A 22,150-nucleotide genomic window follows, 5' to 3' on the forward strand; every position below is an offset into this window, starting at 1 on the left:
ATTTTAAGCAAGAAATATAGTCATTTTTAAGCAACAGTTGAGTTAAAAATACCCAGAAGGTTGGGTTAAAGGCACAATATGTAAGATTTTTTGATTTAAAATATCCAAAAACCACTAGAACAGTGTTGCATGTTTTGCTGACTTCCATTATCCTAAATGTTTCTAAGAATATTTAAATCCACAGAAATAAGCAATTTTAACTAGTAGGTGCTGTGTCATTGTGTCACCTGCCAATGACGTCAAACACCTTTAATTCTGGGTTTTATTTTGTGAAAACATGGAAACCCCAAAGATACTTTAATATATTATGCATTTTATTAGACAGGTGACGAATTCACCACGTGAATGAGTACTTTGATGTCCTACACCCGCAGTGCCGCTTTAAGTTGAATGCCCCTTTTCCTTTTGTTTGGAGTGTTCAGTGAATTCCGAATTCCTGAAATATAGGCTACATCTTTCAACCCGACCAATCAGGTTGTGTTTCGATTAAAATATGAATGCAACACAGACCAACTTCTAAATGAACCAAAAACGGAGTAATGACAAGATCGGCACTATGCGACATGACGGGTGATAAAAATACTATCAAATACATGCAACAATGCGCGCGCTTAGTCTAGCAGACGGCATTCGGTGTAGTCGACTTTAAGTCGAATGCACGTTTTCCTTTTGTTTGGAGTGTTCTGTGAGTTCCTGTGAGTTCTGTGATGAAATATAGGCTACGTCATTCAACCCGACCAATTGTGTCACTATGCCTTTAGGTTTAGTATCTTTGGATTCACAGTCAAAAATGCCAGTGTGAACACTAAGCGGACCAGGGCCAATGTATCGTTTTTTTGGTCTGGACCAAATGAACCGAACTCCAAGTGTGAACACACCCTAAAATCTTAATTTCTTCAAACACTTTTCTCCACAGAAGTACTTCTGCATGTTATGTTCAACCCTTTTAGACAAATGACTCAACCGTGTCATGCTTGTGGTCGCCTCGCTGTGTAAAACAGGGCATGCATGTCTCTGCTTCCCTGCAGAAATGCTTAAATATGCCCTGTGAGCTGATCACTATCTAAAATTAAGCACATTACCGGAGTCCCAGAGCTGGGGCTGCTGATCCTCTTAACATCAAACTCCCTGTCATGGAGTACAGAGCAGGCATTGGCTCTCACGAGACCCCTCATTGTTATCATCAGTGTCATGAAGGTTATCTTAGTGAAGTCTCAGTGGTCTTTCAGCATCAGGTAACGAGCCAGTCGCATCGATTCATCTAACTCCAACACCAATGGCTGACATCTGCTTGATGACCGACACTTTTATAGGGGGAAAAGTCAATTCTGTCATCATTTACTCACGCTCATGTCATTCTAAATGTTCTTTCTTCTGTGGAGCACAAAAGTAGATATTTTGATATTTTGTCCATACAATTAAATAAAACGTAATCCAGAACTTTCAAAATCCAGATAAAACAAAAGAAATGAATTCCACTTGACTAAATCAAAAAAATTTATTGTTACATTTGAACTCCTAGTGGCAGATGTACAGAAGTTTTAGATTTGTAATTAAGCAGCTTTTGCCCTCTGCTTATTTACCATGGTAAAATTAATGAATAATGAATGTATGAACACAGTGCCTTGAAAAAGTATTCATACCCCTTAATTTTTTCATGTTTTGCTATGTTGCTGCCTTATGTTAAAGGGTTATTCCACCCCAAAGTGACATTTTTGTCATTGATAACTTACCCCCATGTCGTTCCAAACCCGTAAAAGCTTTGTTCGTCTTCGGAACCCAATTTAAGATATTTTGGATGAAAACCAGGAGCTTTCAAACAAAAACAGCATATCCGCGTGACGCTGTTTGCGTCTAAGGGATACTCTCTAAAATGACGCTATGGTGATGCGGAGGAGACGAATTGTTGAATAAAGTCGTTCATTTATTAATTTTTTTTTTGCGTACAAAAAGTATTCTCGTAGATTCGTAAAATTATGGTTGAACCACTGATGACAGATGGACTATTTTGACGTCTTTCATACTTTTCTGGGCCTTGACAGTGCTATTTACTTGGCAGTCAATGGCACAGCCACAAAGCTCCTAGTTTACATCCAAAATATCTTAAATTGTGGTTCAAAGACGAACAAAGCTTTTACGGGTTTGGAACGACATGGTGGGTAAGTGATTATTGACAAAATTTTCATTTTGGGGGGGAGTAACCCTTTAAACTGCTGTAAATTATTTAGGTAGCAATATAACAAAGTGTGAAAAAAAAAAAAGAAGGGGTATGAATACTTTCGCATGGCACGGTATATCCACTCAAAACAAATTACCACTAGTATGTTTAAAAGAAAACCTTAGTAGATTTTCTAGGGCTAATCAACATAGATAATTATGTGATAATTAAAAAATAATTATTTTGACTGTGATTATTCATAACCACCCATTTTATAGAAATTGTGTTAAATGACTAATCATTGTAATTAAAACAATGATCAGTAGTTCTCAGTTTTCATTCATAATCATGCATTACATCAGGTTAGGTGTTCGCATTGGGTCAAGCAAGAAAAGTTCAAAAAGCTCCCATATTTCTTTTCATATTATTTTTCATTGGAAATGAATGATTTCCTGTCTGATGTTTGTTGGAGATAGTTAAAAGATGGCTTGAGACTTCTGAAGTGACCCTTTGTGTGAAGAACAAATCAAAATAAGCCACAATTCACTTTCAAATCAAAGACCATACACGGTCTTTATCCAATATGGTGACACAACCCTCAAATGTCGACTAGCATCCTCATTAGTTCTTGTACATCGCATGACCAAACATAATAACGGGGTTGTTTCGCCATATTTTCTGTTGTCTGTGTGTGTATTTGATGAGACTTTCATCGTGTGGACAATTAGTTTAAACATTCTTCAAATAAATCTTCCACAGAAGAAAAAACTACATGAAGAGTAAATGATGAAAGAACTTTCATTTCTGGGTAAATTATTCCTTTAAGCCACAAGAGCCGAGGATATTTGATGCTACTGTCAAACCTGATGTCTGATGTCTAATAGCCCCACATTTGATTTGAGAGCTAACATAAAAAGCAAGATTTTTACGTAAATTTTGCTCTGCTAGTCACACACTGCAGTCGCGCTGGGTGAACTACTTTTTAAACATGATGCATAGGATGCCATAGATCTCTGAACTTTTCCTCTCTCTCCCGTTCTTCAGAATAGCCATATTTCACGGGACAGAGGCTGGGGCAGAAAAATGCCTCCCTCATCTCCGGCTTTAGTCCATTACTTTCCAATTTATTACAGAGCCGTCGTTCCATCCTGAGCATAAGACAGCATGTACAGCAGACGTGCACGCTGTCTCTCTCTGACTGACTGAACACAGGCTGTAACTCAATCTCAAAGCACGCCGGCCCAGCGGTTTGATGGGAATGGGAGGTGACAGTGCACCTCCTCATCAAACACGCGGCAGGACGGGAGCTGCGAGTGGCATGTTAATTCAGCCCTGTTATTGGTCAAGAGTCCCAGGGGGTGGGTGGATTGGATGAGGAGAGGACAGGTTGTGATTTTAGGGTGTGGGTGTTGGATGGCTGTCTCCCAAGGGCACCTCTATAGAGTCAGGCTGCAGATGGGGACAGAGTCTAATGCGTCTGATTTGTGCTATTAAGCAGGGTGAGATGAAAGCAGACCAGACAAGCTCCTCATAGAGACAGATTAAAGACTCTTCAACTTCTTTTCAGCTCATTTGACCAATGATTCTTGATATATAACACTAAATAGCCACCATTTTGGTACAAAAACGTGACTGTTAGTGGAAAAGTAAAATGACACAAAGTGTAGACATATATGTGACCCTGGACCACAAAACCAGTCATAAGGTTAAATTTGACAAAACTGAGATTTATACATCATATGAAAGCAATCAATAAATAAGCTTTCTATTGATGTATGGTTTGTTAGGATAGGACAATATTTGGCCGAGATACATCTGTTTGAAATCAGAAATCTGAGGATGCAAAAAAATGAAAATACTGAGAAAATCACCTTTAAAGTTGTCCAAATTAGGTTCTTAACAATGCATATTACAAATCAAAAATTACATTTTGATATGTTTACAGTAGGAATTTTACAAAAAAATCTTCATGGAACATGAACTTTACTTAATTTCTTAATGATTTTTGTTATAAAAGAAAAATCAAAAATTTTGACCCATGCAATGTATTTTTGGCTATTGCTACAAATATACCCCAGCGACTTAAGACTGGTTTTGTGCTCCAGGGTCACATACAAGAGAAACAGTTCAATTCTACCTCTTGTCAGTGTTGGGAATGCTACTTTTGTTACTTATATTCAAAATGTAATAAATTGTGTTATGCACTATTTCAGTTACTTTATCAAAGTAACGTAACTAATTACATTTGATTGCTTTACTAAATTATTTTTTCCCCCACATTTTACAGTAGTACTCAACACTGATTACTGACAGACTTTCAAAATCTTTCGTCACATGAATTAAGATTATAATAATTGAATTTTAAAGCACAGCCACCACAAAATCTGAAATGAGATTTACATACAGATTTAAAATCATAAATATAGTTTAATAGCTGATACTGTTTTTGAAATCAAATCTTTGCATAGCTATGACTGGAAACACTGGCATCTAACAATTCCTTGGTAAAAAGTACTTAAGTTAAAAATACAGCATATACATGAACCCGAATAGGAAATAAAACGGTTATCAAGTAATCGTGTGCTATTCTGTGCCCTAACTCCTGAAACATTGGTGTCTCATATTTTAGAGCTGACTTTTAAGCCTTATTTCTGTTGGTCAGCGGTGAATTTGTGTCACCGACTTAAATACAAGATACAGTACATTTGCTTTGGGAACTTTATTTTGAGTTAAATGCAGTCATTTCAATAGAAATCTGCACAAATTTAGTTTGTAAAACAACTGGATTATGCTCACGAAATTTCGCAAAGCAATACTAATTGTGAGCCCACTTTAAAATTGTAAGCTACATTAGTCTAACTGATCATCACATTTTTAAGGAACAGTAGCAAAACTCCTACAGCCTTAGAGAGAGTGAAAAAAGGTCATGTCACACTAAATAGCTTCTGCTTTGGTGCAAAAATCCTTGACTGTAAGTGGACTTCAGGAAAATGTCCACTAGATGTTAAAAGGAGCTCATAGTGGATTTGAAACATTTCGGTCATTTAGTTGCTTACAGTAAACTCATTTATAATGTTTATTGCTAAGTGCCTTTTTGAAAGTCTCAGTATGTGGGGCTATTTACAGTAAATGGCCTTTGAAAGCCTTTAGAGATCGTCATCTGTTTTATTGTGAGCATCTTCCAGTCAAGTGTTCTAGTTTCTTACGAACTGACTAAAGAGACATGACTTGCAGTTTGTTACAGCTCCATGTTTTTTTACTCCCCTCAAGCAGTATTGTTAAAAACTCTAAATATTAATAAATCTTACAATGTATTATAAAATAACAGTGCAAGTCAAGACCAAGTGAAAAACAATTTATAATAGTACTAGTAATTATACTAAAATGCTATCAAGGTCAAGTGAACAAATTGTATTTAAATGTTATTTTAAGCAGCGGATGTGCAAGATATTTTTCAGTGATTCAGTTTTCAGTGTTAGACATGTTTGGTGCTGTAGGTCATGGATATTTTCCCCCTCTCTTTTTCTTTAAAATAAGCTGGCGAATGCATACAGGAAGGGTTTATTAAAAATCTGGAAACTTTATTAGAAGCTAGTTCTTAAATATAAATGTTTAATGGACTTTAAAGCGAGTCCAGGTGAAGTCATTGCGGCCTGATCCTTAAGTATGCAAGCCAGGCTTCACCTGACTGAGATTCCTATTAGAAATTCCAGAAAGCATTTCAAGAGCAACACTGAGACGAGGGAAGACAGATTTGTCTGTAATCCCCTTTTCTAGCTGGCTGTGTCCAAGTCCCCTTCCAGCTAGACAACACGCTCACAATGTTCTCTGTGTACTAGCCAGTGGCCTGTTAGGCTCAATTGAAAGTGCACATGTCTGTGCAGGAGTGATTGGGTGGCTGCTTTGTGGGATTTGAGCCAGTTTATGTGTTTTCATTTGTAGTTGACTGAATCGACTGCATTGGATTGGCTGGAAAGTCTTGTTTAAGCTAGTAACACCAACAAACCAGTTAACAGTTTATGGTGCTCAGGCTGGTTTTTAGAGGATACTGGCTGCTGGTCAACCAGACAAATATCAAGTTGATCCAACTGGAAACCAGTAACCGTATTCCAAAATTAAAATAAAAACATGTTAAATGGGATATTCCAGCAGGGGAGCTCAAAGCTGTTGAATAGAGAGCCACACGATTACACACTCGGTCATGTGCGATTATTCTGTTTTGCATATTTATGTTGACATTAGCTCAATGCGCACCATATGTCATGCTCATAACACGCGTAAACGTTTGTGTGTTTTCTCTCATCTGTCTGCTAATGTGTTTATTGCTCTGGTGAACTGTGGGGAAGAAACAGAAGTTGTGCGGTAAGCATTAATAGGACATCAAATGGCTCATTGAAGCACATACTACAGCAGATCGATGGACTCATTTTGTGACGAAGCTTTTGGCAGCGAATCCCACACAGCAGCTTGTTCACGCAGCTACCACAGTTATTACCGCTCCCACTCAACACAATTGTCTCTTTCTCTTTTTCTCTCTCTGGTTAGCTGTCATACAAATCTATTGTGCATACTAAATTCAAATCTAATGGCGTCATTCATGCTGTGAGCCCTCAGTTCCTGACATTTCCTTTCCGTTCTAAAATCTTTATTCATGTGACTTTGAAAGTATCCTTCTCCTTATGAATGGCAGATTTGTCCACAGTTATTGTATTGTACTGTACTTGACTATAGCAAAGCTGTAAAAGGAAGGAGAACATCTTCATAATTAGATTCTAATAAGATGTCAGCCCCTGAGGTCTGGGGTTCAGTGAACATGGTGACTTTGTGCGTCTTTTGTACAAAGCACTTTTGTACTCCTGTCTGTCAATCATCTCTTCCGGGACACGTGAAGGAGAAATGATGAAGTATAGGCAGCGTACTCTCGCTGTCGTCTTCTCTGAGCTGTTGAGCACACTGGAACATCACCGCAAACTGTGGGATTATTGTAGAAGTACTTGCTGAATAATTTACGCTTCGTTTTTAAAGCGGAAGCATTCGTCTTTTTTGTTTTTGATCTCCTTTGTTTTTGCACTACCATCTGCCTTAAAATTTTGGGCTTTGATTACATAGTACAGTGGGTCCTTGATCAGTGAATGCCCTTGATGATGGCTGCTGTGCATGTTTCTCATGTGTGTGAAATGTCGGATAACTAAAATATTTTCATTATTTCAGCATTTTTCAGTGCTTATTGATTTATGTTATTTTTATATTTATATTATAAATAATATGTATTTATGGGAGTATAATATTTAGATTTATTATTTATAAAATACTTTGCACATTAACATTCAAAAGTGTGGGGTCGGAAAGATTTTTGAAAATGTTTTTGAAAGAAGACTCTTATGGTCATCCAGACTGCATTTAATTGATCAAAAATACACTAAAAACAATAATAATGTGAATACATATATACACTATATTGCCAAAAGTATTGGAACACTCCGTTCTAAAGAACAGGTTTGACTGCTACAAATCTTAATGTTTAATCATATAATGATATTCTAGGGAATTGTGTGCTTTTAATTTTATAGCAACAGTTTGGACATGACCACATGCATCTGTGTATAAGGCAAGGTTCAAAATGAAATGATTGATACCCGTCAGTCAGTGTGGAAGAACTTGACTGGTCTGCATAAAGCCAAGTCCCAGGCCCACCTGAACACCTCTGGTGTGACTTTAAATGCAGACCTTGAGCCAAAAACTCTTCACCAAACACCAATGATTTGTACATATGGCTACAGTCATTGTAGACTCTTCCAAAACAACAACAGACATGTAAATGCATTTTTTAAATACATGAATTATGTTTCCATTATTGTTGCCACAGTTTTGGAAGTGCCTTTTTCTGTTCTAAAGAAGGTGGTGTCCCAATGCTTTTGTCCATATAGTGAATGTACAAGTCATTGGTGTTTAGTGATGAATTTTTGGCTCAAGGTCTGCATTTAAAGTCACACCAGAGGTGTTCAGCTGGGATTAGGACTTGGTTTTACCAGATCCTTGCTTTATACACATTGTCATGTTAGAACAGAAAAGGGTTCTGTCCAAACTGTTGCTAAAAAATTGGAAGCACACAACACCCTATGACAGGGTTCCCCAAATCTTACCCTGGAGGTCCAATGCGCTGCAGAGTTTAGCTCCAACCCTGATCACACTCACCTACCTGTGATTCTCTAATGATCCTGAAGACCTTGATTAGCATGCTCAGGTGTGTTTGATTAGGGTAAGAGCTAAACTCTGCAGGAAAATGGATCTCGAGGTCCAGATTTGATGATCCCTGCCCTATAATATAATTGTATGCTTAAACATTAAGAGTTGTACTCATGGAAATTACTAAAGTGGTCAAACCTGTTAATTAGAAGGAGGTGTCCCAATACTTTTGGCAATATAGTGTATATATACACAATTCTTCAGTCTCACGATCATTCAGAATTCACTCTAATATACAGATTTTCTGCTCAAGAAGCATTTATTTTTTGTCATTAGCCCCTTTCATGCAGTAATACCAGTAAATTGTACTGGTAAATACAAAAATGCACTGTTCACACAGGCAGCAATGTTCCATCTTTTTACCAGTAAAGCACCGTTCATACATCATTTTCAAAATACTGGTAAATTCTGTGACATCAATAACCAGAAAAGACCTCTAGTGTGGTGTTTGTAAACAGTGTTTTTGTTTGTTTTATTTTTGTCTTAAATGTTCACATTTATTCAGCTGCTTTTGACCATAAAAAAAAAAAAACATTTTTAGCTGGCGAAAATACTAGTGTTCTAATAATTTTGGACACCACTGTAAATCTAAAAAAATTTTTTACAAATGTTGCTTCATTCACATCATTCAATATATCACCCAACCCTTATTTATGCCCATTCATTTGCTGTCCTTTTCATTCAAAATATAGACCTTTTTCCTGAGTAAACGATGAGCGCCGCCATTACGAATTCTAACGTCAGACTGAATGCTTTTCTGTTCCGGTTTCAAATAGTGTCCATCTGTTTTTAATGTAGCTAACGTCCGCTGCTTCGTGTCATCTACACACATTGACAAATGACGGTCATTGCGACATTGCCAAGTGATGGCGCTATGGAGCCATGTGCTTTTTAAAACCATTTTAATAGGTTTAACATTAGTTTATTAGCTCGGAATATACCCTAATTTGACTAGAAACAATGCAGACCGGAAATGCAAAGCATTCTTTCAGTTAAGAGTCGGACTTACTTCCGTGTTCAGGAAAAAACGTCTATACTAGGACTGGTAAAGGATGTTGGGATGATTATTGATATGTAATGTGTTGATTATCCATTGATGCTCATTATGAAACACACAACAAAATCAGTCAGACAGCAATCATCCAGAAAACACCGAGATTTCTGATTTCAGATCTAGAACAGTGGGGTATATGTATTCACCTAATGTATCCTGTCGTGTTTTTCGCCATTCATTTCCACGTGCAGCCCTTCATCTCTTCTGCTAATTAATCTGTCTGAAGCGTGCAGATTTAGTCCTAATACGAAGACCGGCTCCATTCAGGCGGGCAGTAATGTCTTAATGGAGCCTCACGCTGCTTGAGTACCACAGGAAAACAGCCACTGGCCTTTGTTTCCCTGTGATCTGAGAATTCCTCTTTTAGCACAGGCCTGTTTACTGTGCTGTTATTTTGGAGAGCAGCACACAGCGTGAGACACAAATAATGGCCGCATGTAAAAACACACATCATCATCACCCCCCCCCCCCCCCCTGTACATTTCCCTTTCTCTGTCAGTGCCATGTACTTACACAGTTAAAGTGGTTCTCAGGAAGTGTGCTGTAGTAATTAGAGCCCAGGGGCAATCACCTCTGAAGAAGCCAAATGAAGTGAAGAAAGTGCTTTTCTGATGAGGCGCACAAACTGCGTATCATATGGAAATTAGTTCTATAAATGAAAATTCGTTTGCTTTTGATGTGAGTGTCTGGTTTGAATTTAGTCCAGTGTGGACCGTTTTGTCATGGCTAAATCATCTTGTTTTCTCTCTATTTGTCTCTTGCAGATCGGGACTTTAGCATCCAGGTGACCACTGAGCGCCGGGCCTACACGGCCGGTGAGCCGCTGGAGCTCCGCTGCACCATTGACGCTCAGAACGTTCCCGAGCGCTTCTTCTCGGTGTCGTGGGTCTTCAGCAGCTCACCCGTAGCCGTGATTGGGCCCAGCGCCGTGCCCGTACTGGGACCCAACTACGTGGAGCGGGAAGCCACCGGCCTCCTGACGGTGCGCAAAGAGAGCCCCTCCGTCCACCTGCTCAAGTTGCAGCGGCTACTGCCGGAGGACTCTGGGAAATACATCTGCAGAGTGACAGAACGGGAGAAGACCCTCACTGGAGATTTCATCGACCGCAGCAAACGGTCCCGTAATGTTCAGATCACAGTTACCGCTCTCAGTGAGTATAACAGATCTTTATCGGCCCTCTGTTTCTGACTGGCCCCTAGAGTAGTCAGCTGATACCTCTCAACAGCGCTCTTATTAAATGAAAAGATGAACCTTCGGCCTCAATTCAGATGTTCGTCACCTTAAGTGGATTATTCTGATGTAGTTTAGCTTATAAGCGAGCGGTTTAAAAAAAGTTCAGAAGGCTCCCTTCAGAAATTGGTTCAGTAATATTGTGGAGGCAAACGGCTATTAAAGTTCTTATTTCTGCTGAAGGTTTCTAAAGCACAGAGTATACACTCAGTATCGCTCCTTATTTTCTCAGATGCTTTTTAGCTCTTGTGCCAGGTGCTCTCTCTCATAGCGCAGACTCCCACTGTTAGAAGTAATGAGTAAACGGGAGAAAAAATAACAGTAGTGTGAAAGCAGTTCAGCTGTTTTCTAGATAGTAGAACTTTACCATTAACGAGTAGCAGACAGTGTAGTGTGACAGAACACTACGTCAGTTTTTGTCACATTGTGTGTGTTTACATGAACAACAAAATCCTGACAAGTATCAAAAATCAGCTCATTATCAAAGCCTGACAAGGCAAAGAGAAAAATGTGTTGGCATAGGATTGGTGTTTTTTTTTCTTCTAGTTTTGACAAAACAGACACAAGTGAGTTGAATAAGCTGGCAGAATGTTTGTATAGATGTTTGTAGGGCTAGAAAAATTGGGGTATTGAGTAAAAATCTAGGTTGCTTAAACTATTTATGACCTTACCCGGACATTGTTTATACAGACAAGTTTGGTGTCAATCCCATTTTGTTTAAAGGGAACCCCAGGTTTTAAGACTTGTGTGGCTTAATATGATGTAAATGATGTCTCTTACTGAAATATGTAGTAGGGAACCCATGAAAGATTTACGTTATTTAAAAAATCCATTGTTTTATACATATTTTTACTGTTGGGGGTGTCGGGGGGCACTATTTTGATGTTGTCAAATGGTTGCACTCTTTGAGCTACTGGCTACCTGTTGCTAATTTTACCGCAAAACCACTCAGACAAAAACATACTGATAAGATGCCACATTGTTCTGCTTTTGGTTATAATTTTCAGTCAAAGGGCAACAGTTGAGGCGATGTAAGTCTTTACTGCTTTCCTAGCGATAAAAAGAGAAGAAAATAATGGGAAGATGCCTGTGGACAAATAAAACTTCCTAAAGACCCGCATCTTTGTTCTCTCCACTTTAGCCCTGATGCCTTTGAGGCTTTTAGTAGACCACAGCTATTGAAAGAGCTTACAAATGATGGAGACAAGAAACAAGGCTAGATGCCATCCTGACAGGATGTAAACATGTCGATACTTGTCATGACGCTGCAGCCACTAAAGGAGTTTCTCAGCATGGATTTCGCTTGATATTCTAGTGTGTTTAGACTCCTTGTGGGAAAAAATCAATGGTATGGCATAGGGCTGGGCGATATGGCTGAAAACTATATCACGATATCAGTGTTTCATATCGGTCGATATCGATAATTATTGATATTTTTATGACCCATTTAAAATAAGGACCAGGAGAAAAATATATTACACTCAAGCATTTTTATTTTAAACTTAACCTGCCTCTGATCATAATCCCCTCAGTTATTAAGACAGAAATGTCAACAACCATGGAAAACTCAAATAATTAAAATGTAAACATAAGTCTAAAGTCACAATATACACTTAATTATCTCTTAATGCTCAATTCAAACCCCATTCATTGTCGATGAAGTGAATGGTCAAGCTAATGTATGGCCCAGTAGTACGGCTTGACCACAGGTCAGAGGTTGTTGCAAAGTACTTGGCTGATCATATTTATTTCTGCACAGATTGCTGGTTGCCAGTAGCCAACATTACTTCTTTCCCGGTACTTTAGCCTATACTTTGTGTAATAACAAAAATATTTATTTAAGTGAAAAAATAAGTCCAAAACTTTCAACATTTTGAACAATAGGGCCTTACAATCTTTTTTTTTTTTTTTCAGAAATTCTCGTTTTAATTTTTCTGATAATCAAATGAAAGCAAAATCACAGATTTATTTTTAAAAATAAAAATAAACAGAGCTTTACTGTTAAAATTAATACATAGAAGAAAAATTATATTCAGTTAAAAAAAGGTTTAAAAATAATAGTATTTTTTTAACAATTAAGTGGTGACTCTTTATTTTATTTTTTATCATACATATTGTTTTATGTAAATTATTTAAATGTGAACATATAAACACCTACATTATACTGTACAGTAATACAAGACTAATATGGTTCTGTCACATTTTAAACCGTACTTTTATTTTGACAGGTTTCCTTGAAGTTTCAGTGTGTAATACAGTATGAATGATGCTAGTTTCACTAATGAAACGGTAAAATTGATAAAAAGTGACACTCACAGCAGCTTTGGAGATTTTTGTCTGTTCATGTGAGATGCAAAGGCCAAAAATTAGCGGGAGCGTCACGTGTGCTTCAGTATGCGTGTAAGTTAGTGAAAATAAAACGCGTCTCCTCCATTCATACACATAGAGCATAGAGATATAGAGGCAAACGGGAACATGCAGGATTCATATTGAAACGGTCTTTTTGCATTTCTGTTTTCACAGACACTAGTCCATATCGCGATCTGAATTAATTAACAGACCAACTTTTGATTTATTGGTCCAAAAATCGACGAATTCCGCCCTATAGTAAAGTGCGTTTTTATGAATGGAGTCCGCGATCCCGTCTGTGAGGAGACATTGTAAACGCGCGATCATGTAGAGACAGAAATCAAATGCCGTCGTGTAAATAAGATAAATAACATAAGGCTATTTAGTTTGTTTAATACAACAACATGAACCTGTTCTGTAGGAAAGATAACCTTAACTTCTATTGTGATCTGGCGCTATGAACAGTACGTTAAAGGGGGGCTGGGCGGGCCGACGAAGAATACAAAATATCGAACCTTTTATCGAACACATTTTATATTGATATCGATCTCTTGTCTATCGCGATATATATCGTTATCGTTTTATCGCCCAGCCCTAGTATGGCATGTGGTTTAAACCTACGGTTATATCCATCGCCACCTGCAAGCTCTTTCTGTAGCTGTGGTCATTATATCAGTGTTTTATTGTCTAAATTGTGCTGAGGTAAAAATAGCAACAGGTTTTACATTTTACATAATTGAAATAATAGCATCCCAGATAGTCCAAAATGTGTATAAATGATGTGGATTTTTTTTTTAAAAAACATAAATCATGAGTTTTTTACTGCATATTTCAGTAGGAGACGTCATTTACATTATAATAAGCCATACAAGTCTTAAAGGAGAAATTAACTTCAAGAACAAAAATGTACAGATAATTTACTCACCCCCTTGTCATCCAAGATGTTCATGTCTTTCTTTTCTCAGTCGTAAAGAAATTGTGTTTTGAGGAAAACATTTCAGGATTTCTCTCCATATAGTGGACTTCTATGGTGCCCAGGAGTTTGAACTTCCATAATAGAGTTTTAATACAGCTTCCAAGGGCTCTAAACTATCCCAGCCAAGGAAGAGCGGTCTTATCTAGCGGAACGATTGGTTATTTTCTATATAAAAGGACAGTTTATGTACTTTTTAACCTCAAGTGCTCATCCTGTCTAGCTTTGCCTGTACTCTGTGTATTCTGGTTCAAGACAGTTAGATTATGTCAAAAAACCCATTTCATTTTCTCCTCCAACTTCAAAATCAACCTACATCGCTGCAGAAGTACCAACCAAGTGTTTACAAAGTGAACGTGCAAAGAAGATCAAATGTCCTTTACGAAAAAAAGGTAAAAAATGATGTAGGATGATTTTGAAGTTGGAGGAGAAAATTAGATGGGAGTTTTTCGACATACCCTAACTGTCTTGAACAGGAATACACAGAGTTCACGCAGAGCTAGAAAAGATGAGCATTTGAAATGAATAAATTACATAAATACATTTTTAAATAAATTTAAAAAGAAAGTGGTTATTTTAAATTGAAATAATAATATTTCATAATGTGACTGATTTTATTGTGTTTGTAATCAAATAAATGCGGTATTGGATTTTTAAAAATATTACAAAATCTTAAATGCTCCTCTGATGGTTAATGATCAAGTTGTTGATAAGGTGCTACACCATTAAATACATTTAGAAAAGTTGTCTGTTTGTTAGTAGTTTTTATTGCAGTTTATTACTTTTTGAAAAGGCAGCTTCAGAGTAGTTTAAATACTAAGCTAGAGTTTCAGAGTAGCTGCCCTGGCACTGGTTGTGTGCTTGTGAGTGGGCAATACAGGCCTGTGTCCTGTGGAAAATCGTTTAATGCGCAGCATTTTTTCACAACTTGCTTTTGTGGAGGATTGAAAAGCCCTTGAAATAGCATTGCATTTCAAGTGAGAGCTACTCGAAAAGCCAAGTCTAACAGGCATGAAATGAAAGTGGGAACACCTTCGCCTTCAGCATAGCCTTGGTAGATCCCCAAGGTGGATGTGATTGTGCCCAGGCTAAGAAACCACAATTGAGCTCAAGGAGTTGATGAAAGCTGGATGGGAGAGAGGAGGTTAATCAAAGGTTAGTGAGCATACATCTGTTCTGCTTAGACTTTGGCCACCTGAATCCAGCCTCTTCCAACAACGGCTCTTTTCTCACTCTATAAGTTGAGAGAGATCTTCTTTCTCCTCAGGGGAATCTGCTTTTAGAGGGTCTTGAAGGTCATGTTTTTGTAGTCTTATAATTATTTATGTGGTTTAGCTGCATCAGCATGTTATGCATTTCCACAGAGCCCAAATTACTGGCTGCTTGACTTTCATTGTATATGGAAAAATATTCTGCAGACATTTTGCAAAATATCTTTTGTGTTACACAGGAAAAAGAAAGTCATACAGGTTTGGAATGACATGAAAGTGAATATGTTTTTATGAACTATTCTTTCAAGATGGCTAAAGGACTCTTGGAAAGGTTTGTGAATGAGGCACTTTATTACACCATGCTTCGGTCTTTTTTGTCTTGCCCCCGCAGGAGACCCTGCGCAGTATTTGCAAGGTTATTACAGCAATAGATTGATAGTTGCAGTATGGATTTGAGACGGCGCAGAGTTCAGCCTCTTCTTTGCCCACATGCTCTCGCTTGCTCTCTTCTGCTCAAGGCCTCACTGATCATCTAAGTAGGTCTTTCAGGCAATAAACAGTATACAACTGAAGCATCTACATGTAGACACTAAGAGACTGCACTGGGTGAAGGTACAGCCATACCCCAACTGGTCATCGAGTAAACTTCATGTTTCATCTCCTCAGAGAATAGAAGCACATTAGAAATTGAAGAGGTTTCACCCCAAGATGTTTCGCTTTTGTTACGTATGAAATCAAAGCCTCTCGTGTTTGTTGTGTGGTTGGTCATGGTGGTTTTCTTCTCAAGAAGTTCTGCTAGAGCCTCTTTCTAAAGGGAGCCTTGGATGACCCATGGGAAGGGCGCAAACTTTGTCTCTTTAAAGTCCCATTTTTGTTTTATCACATGCTGTTTTTAAAGGGATGTGGTGGTGTGAAGAACTCGAGAACTCTGGAGATGTCTGCGAAGGCTTTGATCTTCACTCGTGCTTACAAGATCTCTCAGTCTCTAGACCTCTTGATGAGAAAAATATTCCCGAAGTCCTGCTAGTCTGAGGCCTAGTCTGCTGTAGAGTGCAATGGAAAGATGCAGAAGAAAAGATAGCAATCACATATTGATTTTAGTGAAAATATACAAACCCTTCAGACCTACCGTGAGCTCAAATGTTGTCAAATTGAGTCTATAACTTCTTTAATGAAGGTGTTCTTTTCATTCTTTAAATCTTTAATGAAGAACTGGTACGACTTGTCTCAGCTTGCTTTACTTTGGCTTGGTTTGCTTTTCCACTGAAGTTTTTTTTTTTTTTTTTACCACTTCAAAGTGGGTGGGATTATAGACTAATCGTTGTTGTGGTGTTGTACAGTCACCGTTATGCAGATTCATCATAAACACAGCTAGAAAGCTTCCTACCGCAGTGGCCATCCTTCACAAAACTAATATCTACCACAGTTTTATTACAGGTAAAATGCAAAATGTTTCAATACAAGCATTTCAGTCAAATGGAAAACTTTTAACCCACGGGAGATAATCAACCCGCTGCAACAGTTTAAAATTAGCCCAATTCCGTGGAGAAAAAATGTGGATTTGGCAACCCGTACATCCAACACGAGCTGCATCCAAAGTGATAGTCCACATATTGATAGCGATTCCATGATGCACGAACATTATATTCATTATATTAGAATGTTTGCGGGAGCAGGATTAGAAAAACAGTCCCGTGCAAGGCTTTAATACAAAAACGCACACAATGAATGGCGACTGTAAAAAAAAAAAAAAAAAAAAAAAAGGCAAAAGCCAAACCCTGGATATTTTCGGCGATTTGGGAATCTTGGCCAGACGCATTTTTTTCTAAGTCCAAAAAGAGGACATGTCCGGCGAAAAGAGGACATATGGTCATCCTAGCTTTCGGAAAATCTCAGCATCAATGCAGAATCATCAGTTTTGCTACTACTAAACTGCAGTGATTCGTACATATAGGTGTTTTTTTCAGTTTTGCAGAAATGTATATAGAGGCACATATTTACAGTGAGCCTATGTTGCACATTTTAGTATCAGTACAGCTCGCTTGGAACCTCAACCGAGGTGGTACTAAAAAAAGCACAAGAAACCCCCCCCAAAAGTAAGCCGTAACAAGCCGCCATAATGCAGTGGAAAAGCACCATAAGATCCACCAAGCACTGTCCAGGATACAGTAGGTGGTTCCTATAATACTCAAGGAGCCTGGTGGAGACCTAGAACTATGTGTTCTTGCCTCAGGCATCTGCATCCATCTCCAGCGGCTTTTGCAACTGACTCACGACCAGAGACAATATAATAGAAGAAAAACAACCATTCATAGAGAAATGAATGGAAGAGATTGAAATGCTAAAAAATGGTTGCAGTAGGTATGGAAGCCTGACCTTTGGGGAAAAAAGAGCCTGTTGCTCTATTGGTAAAAGCTGCACCTCAATATATTGCTCCAGAATGTGCATTAGCTTGGTCAGCCAGCTAAAAAAAGTAAGCTGATAATATTTGCATTGCTAATTTGATGTATGCTACTGAAATAGAATGATAAGCAGTTTTCTTCATTCAAGAAGGTACGGGTTGTTCTTATACTTCTAATGCATACAGAGAAAACGGTGTTCTTTTGTACTTGCCTTTAAGGGACTGCATTGCAAAGCCACTTATGAGAATGTGTGGAGTTGTTTCTTGTACAGTCTGTCATGAGTACTCATACATAATGTAAATGTACTCTAATTAATATGATAAACTAGCACTAGTGTCATGTTTCAAAAGATTGATGTCTCATTTCCTCTCTTGTTTGTCTGTCTCTCATAGGAAGTAACATCACTGTGTCATTATCCAGTAACACTTCAGAGATTATGGAGGGGGAGACCATCCAGTTGACCTGCGTTGTTAGCAACACTGTGGGTCCCCTGTCAGTGACGTGGCAGTGGACGGATAAGGAGGGTGCGGGTCCTGCAGTGAACGTGGCTTCAGTGGATCGTGAGGGCACGGTCACTCCTGGCCCCACCTTTAGGGAGCGCAGCAGCTTCGGAGAGGTCCGGATGGAGCGGGTTCGACCTGACACGTTCACCCTGTTCCTGTATAATGCCTTCCCCACAGATGAGGGCCAGTACAGATGCAGCGCCACCGAGTGGTCCCCGAGCGGTAATGCACCTGACTGGGTTTGGCAGCAGATTGGAGATGAATCCGCCAGCAAGACCGTCACTGTAAAGTCAGTTGGTAAGAGCACATACGTTATTTGAGACACAGTATATCAACATTTGTAGAAGTTGAACAGTATATACAGTTAAAGTCAAAAGTTTACACACACCTTCAGAATCTGCAAAATGTTTAATTTAACAGAATAAGAGGGATCATACAAAATGCATGTTATTGTTTATTTAGTACTGATCTTAATAAGATTACATAAAAGATGTTTACATACAGTCTACAAGGAAAAAAAAATAGTTGAATTTATAAAATCAACCCTGTTAAAAAGTTTACATACACTTGATTTTAGGGATGTAACGGTATTGTAAATACCGTCATACCGCAATAACAATTTTTTTTGATACTACCGTGGTCGCGTGACTCGATAATTTGCTCAGGCGAATGGAGCGAACGGGAGGTAGCGGGAACTACATTTCCCATCAGCCCAGGCGTGGCCATCATCCTTTGCGGTCTGTTGTCGCTACAGACTGTAGCAGCAAGGAAAAGAGATGGAAATGGTCGAACCTGCTCCGTCTGCAGTGCGTATGCGTTACGTATTCTTTTCAGCACCCATGTTAACGGATTAGAGCGTTCACACTGCACGCGGTTGCTGTCCGGCAGTACGTCCCAGAAGCGGTGCCTTTGCAGCAGTGCAGCGATCGTTTCGGCACCGAGTCTATTTTTTGATGCGCTGAATTAATGTTACAGTGCGTTGTTCGCTGTAAAAATGAACATGGATTGACACGGAAATGTACCATAAATGCATATAAATGAAGTCTACTGTGTTTCACACTCAACACGTGGCTTTTTGGCTAGGTTTAAAATAAGGAAAGGTGCCGTTTTAAATAAACTAGGCAACATAATAGATGCACTTGTCCAGGTAGAAAAGTTCTTTAAAGGATTGTTTTTAATAAAGATTTAATGCGAAAGAAAGGCATGAGAGCCTACTGCACTGCAAAAAATGCTTTTCTTACTTAGAATTTTGTCTTGTTTCCATCCAAAATATCTCAAAATTCTTAAATCAAGAAGGATTTTCTAGACAAGTAAAAATTATTGTCAAAAGAGTTTTTGTTTAAAACAAGCTAAATAATCTGCCAATGGGGTAAGAAAAAAAAATCTTATTTCAAGCAGACAACTAGATTCAGACAACTCATTCAGCTAAACTGATTTGACTGTTTTTTACATGCTTAATTTTTTGTTACTAAAATTGAAAAATTTAAGTTTCTGTTTCAAAGTTTACAGATAGATGGCTAATTTGTATGCCATTGATATGTTCAGTGTTCATGTAAACTGTTTAATAAACACTTCTGGCACTTTTTTTCGAGTCTTTTCATTAGTTTAGTTTTTCCTGTATATGATTCAATAAATACCGTACCGTGCCATTCATACCGAGGTATTACCGTACCGTGAAGTTTTGATACCGTTACATCCCTACTTGATTTACATACACACAACTAAGGGACTCGTATACAATGAGTGGTCTAATTCAATTCAATTTAAAGGTCAGGGTAAATGTAACTTATTTTGTCTTCTGGGAAATATGTAAGTATCTTCTGTAGCTTCTGAAGGGCAGTACTAAATGAAAAAAGTATGATATTTAGGTAAAATAAGAAAAATGCACACAACTTCATTCTGTTTAAAAGTTTTCAACCCCAAGCTTTTAATGTGTCGTTTTTCCTTCTGAAGCATCAGTGAGTGTTTGAACCTTCTGTAACAGTTGCATATGAGTCCCTCAGTTGTCCTCAGTGGGAAAATATGGATCTCAAAATCATACAGTCATTGTTGGAAAGGGTTCAAATACACAAAAATGCTGAAAAAACAAAATTTGTGGGACCTGAAGGAATTTCCTAACAAACAGCGGGCAGTTTAACTGTTCAGGACAAACAATGGACTCATGAATAACTATCAATAAACAAAAACACAGCTGTGGAACATTCAGGTAACAACACGGTATTAAGAATCAAGTGTATGTAAACTTTTGAAAGGGGTAATTTTTATCAATTTAATTATTTTTTTCTCTTGTGGACTATATGTAAACGCCTTTTATGTAAAATATCTTCAGGTCAGCACTAAATAAAAAATATGCATTTTGTATGATCCCTCTTATTTTGGTAAAATAATTAACATTTTGCAGATTATACAAGGTGTGTGTAAACTTTTGACTTCATCTGTATATGTGCATGCATGTATTTATGAAATATTCCCCCATAAAAGTAAAAAATGGGCTTGAATGCCAGGGGACAAATATTTCCCCTTCATAAAAAGTTAATTTCTGACACTGTATTTGCATATATAGTGTATTTGTACTCATGCAGTGTATTTTACTGTCAGCGTCACATCAAATTTATGACATCATAAATTTTCTGCTTCACACACAAACACATATTTACAAACTCACACTTGAGCTCACACACTGACAGGAATATGTACCCACTCAAGTGGAGTAGAGTGTTGAATTGGCATGTGCACTGTAATGCTGGATCCCTTTGGTATATAGTCGATATAGCCCACTCATGCTCATGCTTACATAGCATCCTGTACATGTGGAGCAGTGGAGCACTACCGCTGTCAGCTTTCCATCACGATCAATAGCCGTGACTTCCCAGTCTGTTCTTAAACTGTGTATGTAATGAGAACAAACACACACACACACACACGGTTGCACACGGCAGAAATGAAAAACACAAGTAGATAGCAAGCCGGCAGATGCTCTGAATAAACACACTGTGTGACATAGCATGTGTTGCGTGACAATGAGTGGTTTTTAGACAAGATACTAGATAAGTTCTTGATAACATACAATATGTCTCCTGTTTTGATGGTGAAGTGTGTATCTTCTTTTTGATACTTTCTTCTATTCCAGCTTAGTTTGTAGAGACAACTTTAAGTCAGTCATTCGTAAATTTTCTTTCAGAGTTGTTCTCAAACATATGCTCTTGTTTGCACAGCCTTGTATAGCGATTTACACTGCCGTTCAAAAGTTTTGGATTAGTAAGATTTATGCTTTTTAAAAGAAGTTTCATATGCTCATCAAGGCTGCGTTTATTTATCAAAAATAAAAAAGTAATATTCTGAAATATTGTTAAGACGTATAATAACATTTTTTATCATTCAGAATTCTAATATGCTGATTTATTAAGTGCTGGAATATATATGTGTGTGTGTGTGTGTGTGTGTGTGTGTGTGTGTGTGTGTGTGTGTGTGTGTGTGTGTGTGTGTGTGTGTGTGTGTGTGTGTGTGTGTGTGTGTGTGTGTGTGTGTGTGTGTGTGTGTGTGTGACCCTGGAGCACAAAACCAGTCTGCACAAAAAAGTCGCTGGGGTATATTTGTAGAAATAGCCAAAAATACATTGCATGGGTTAAAATTTTAGATTTTTTTTTTTATGCCAAAAATCATTAGGAAATTAAGTAAAGATCATGTTCCATGAAGATTTTTTTGTAAAATTCCTATTGTAAATATATCAAAATGTAATTTTAGTTTTGTAAAATGCATTGTTAAGAACCTAATTTGGACAACTTTAAAGGTGATTTTCTCAGTATTTAGATTTTTTTGCATCCTCAGATTCCTGATTTTCAAATAGATGTATCTCAGTCAAATATTGTCCGATCCTAACAAACCATACATCAATAGAAAGCTTATTTATTGAGCTTTCATATGATGTATACATCTCAGTTTTGTCAAATTTAACCTTATGACTGGTTTTGTGGTCCAGGGTCACATATATATATAAATATAAATATAAATATAAATAATTTT

At 37.8% G+C, this 22,150-nt stretch overlaps 1 protein-coding gene across 1 annotated transcript in view; it reads left to right on the forward strand.

The window, feature by feature from the left end:
- The window catches only part of igsf3 (immunoglobulin superfamily, member 3), a 180,448-nt gene that overhangs the window by 74,112 nt on the left and 84,186 nt on the right, over positions 1-22,150 (forward strand). The window contains exons 3-4 of the mRNA XM_073846209.1: positions 10,223-10,609; positions 18,017-18,424. Of these exons, the coding sequence (XP_073702310.1) occupies positions 10,223-10,609; positions 18,017-18,424 (795 nt within the window). The remainder of the gene's footprint in view (positions 1-10,222; positions 10,610-18,016; positions 18,425-22,150) is intronic.

This window comes from Garra rufa, chromosome 8 (genome assembly GCF_049309525.1).
Source record: "Garra rufa chromosome 8, GarRuf1.0, whole genome shotgun sequence".
Taxonomy (NCBI): domain Eukaryota; kingdom Metazoa; phylum Chordata; class Actinopteri; order Cypriniformes; family Cyprinidae; genus Garra; species Garra rufa.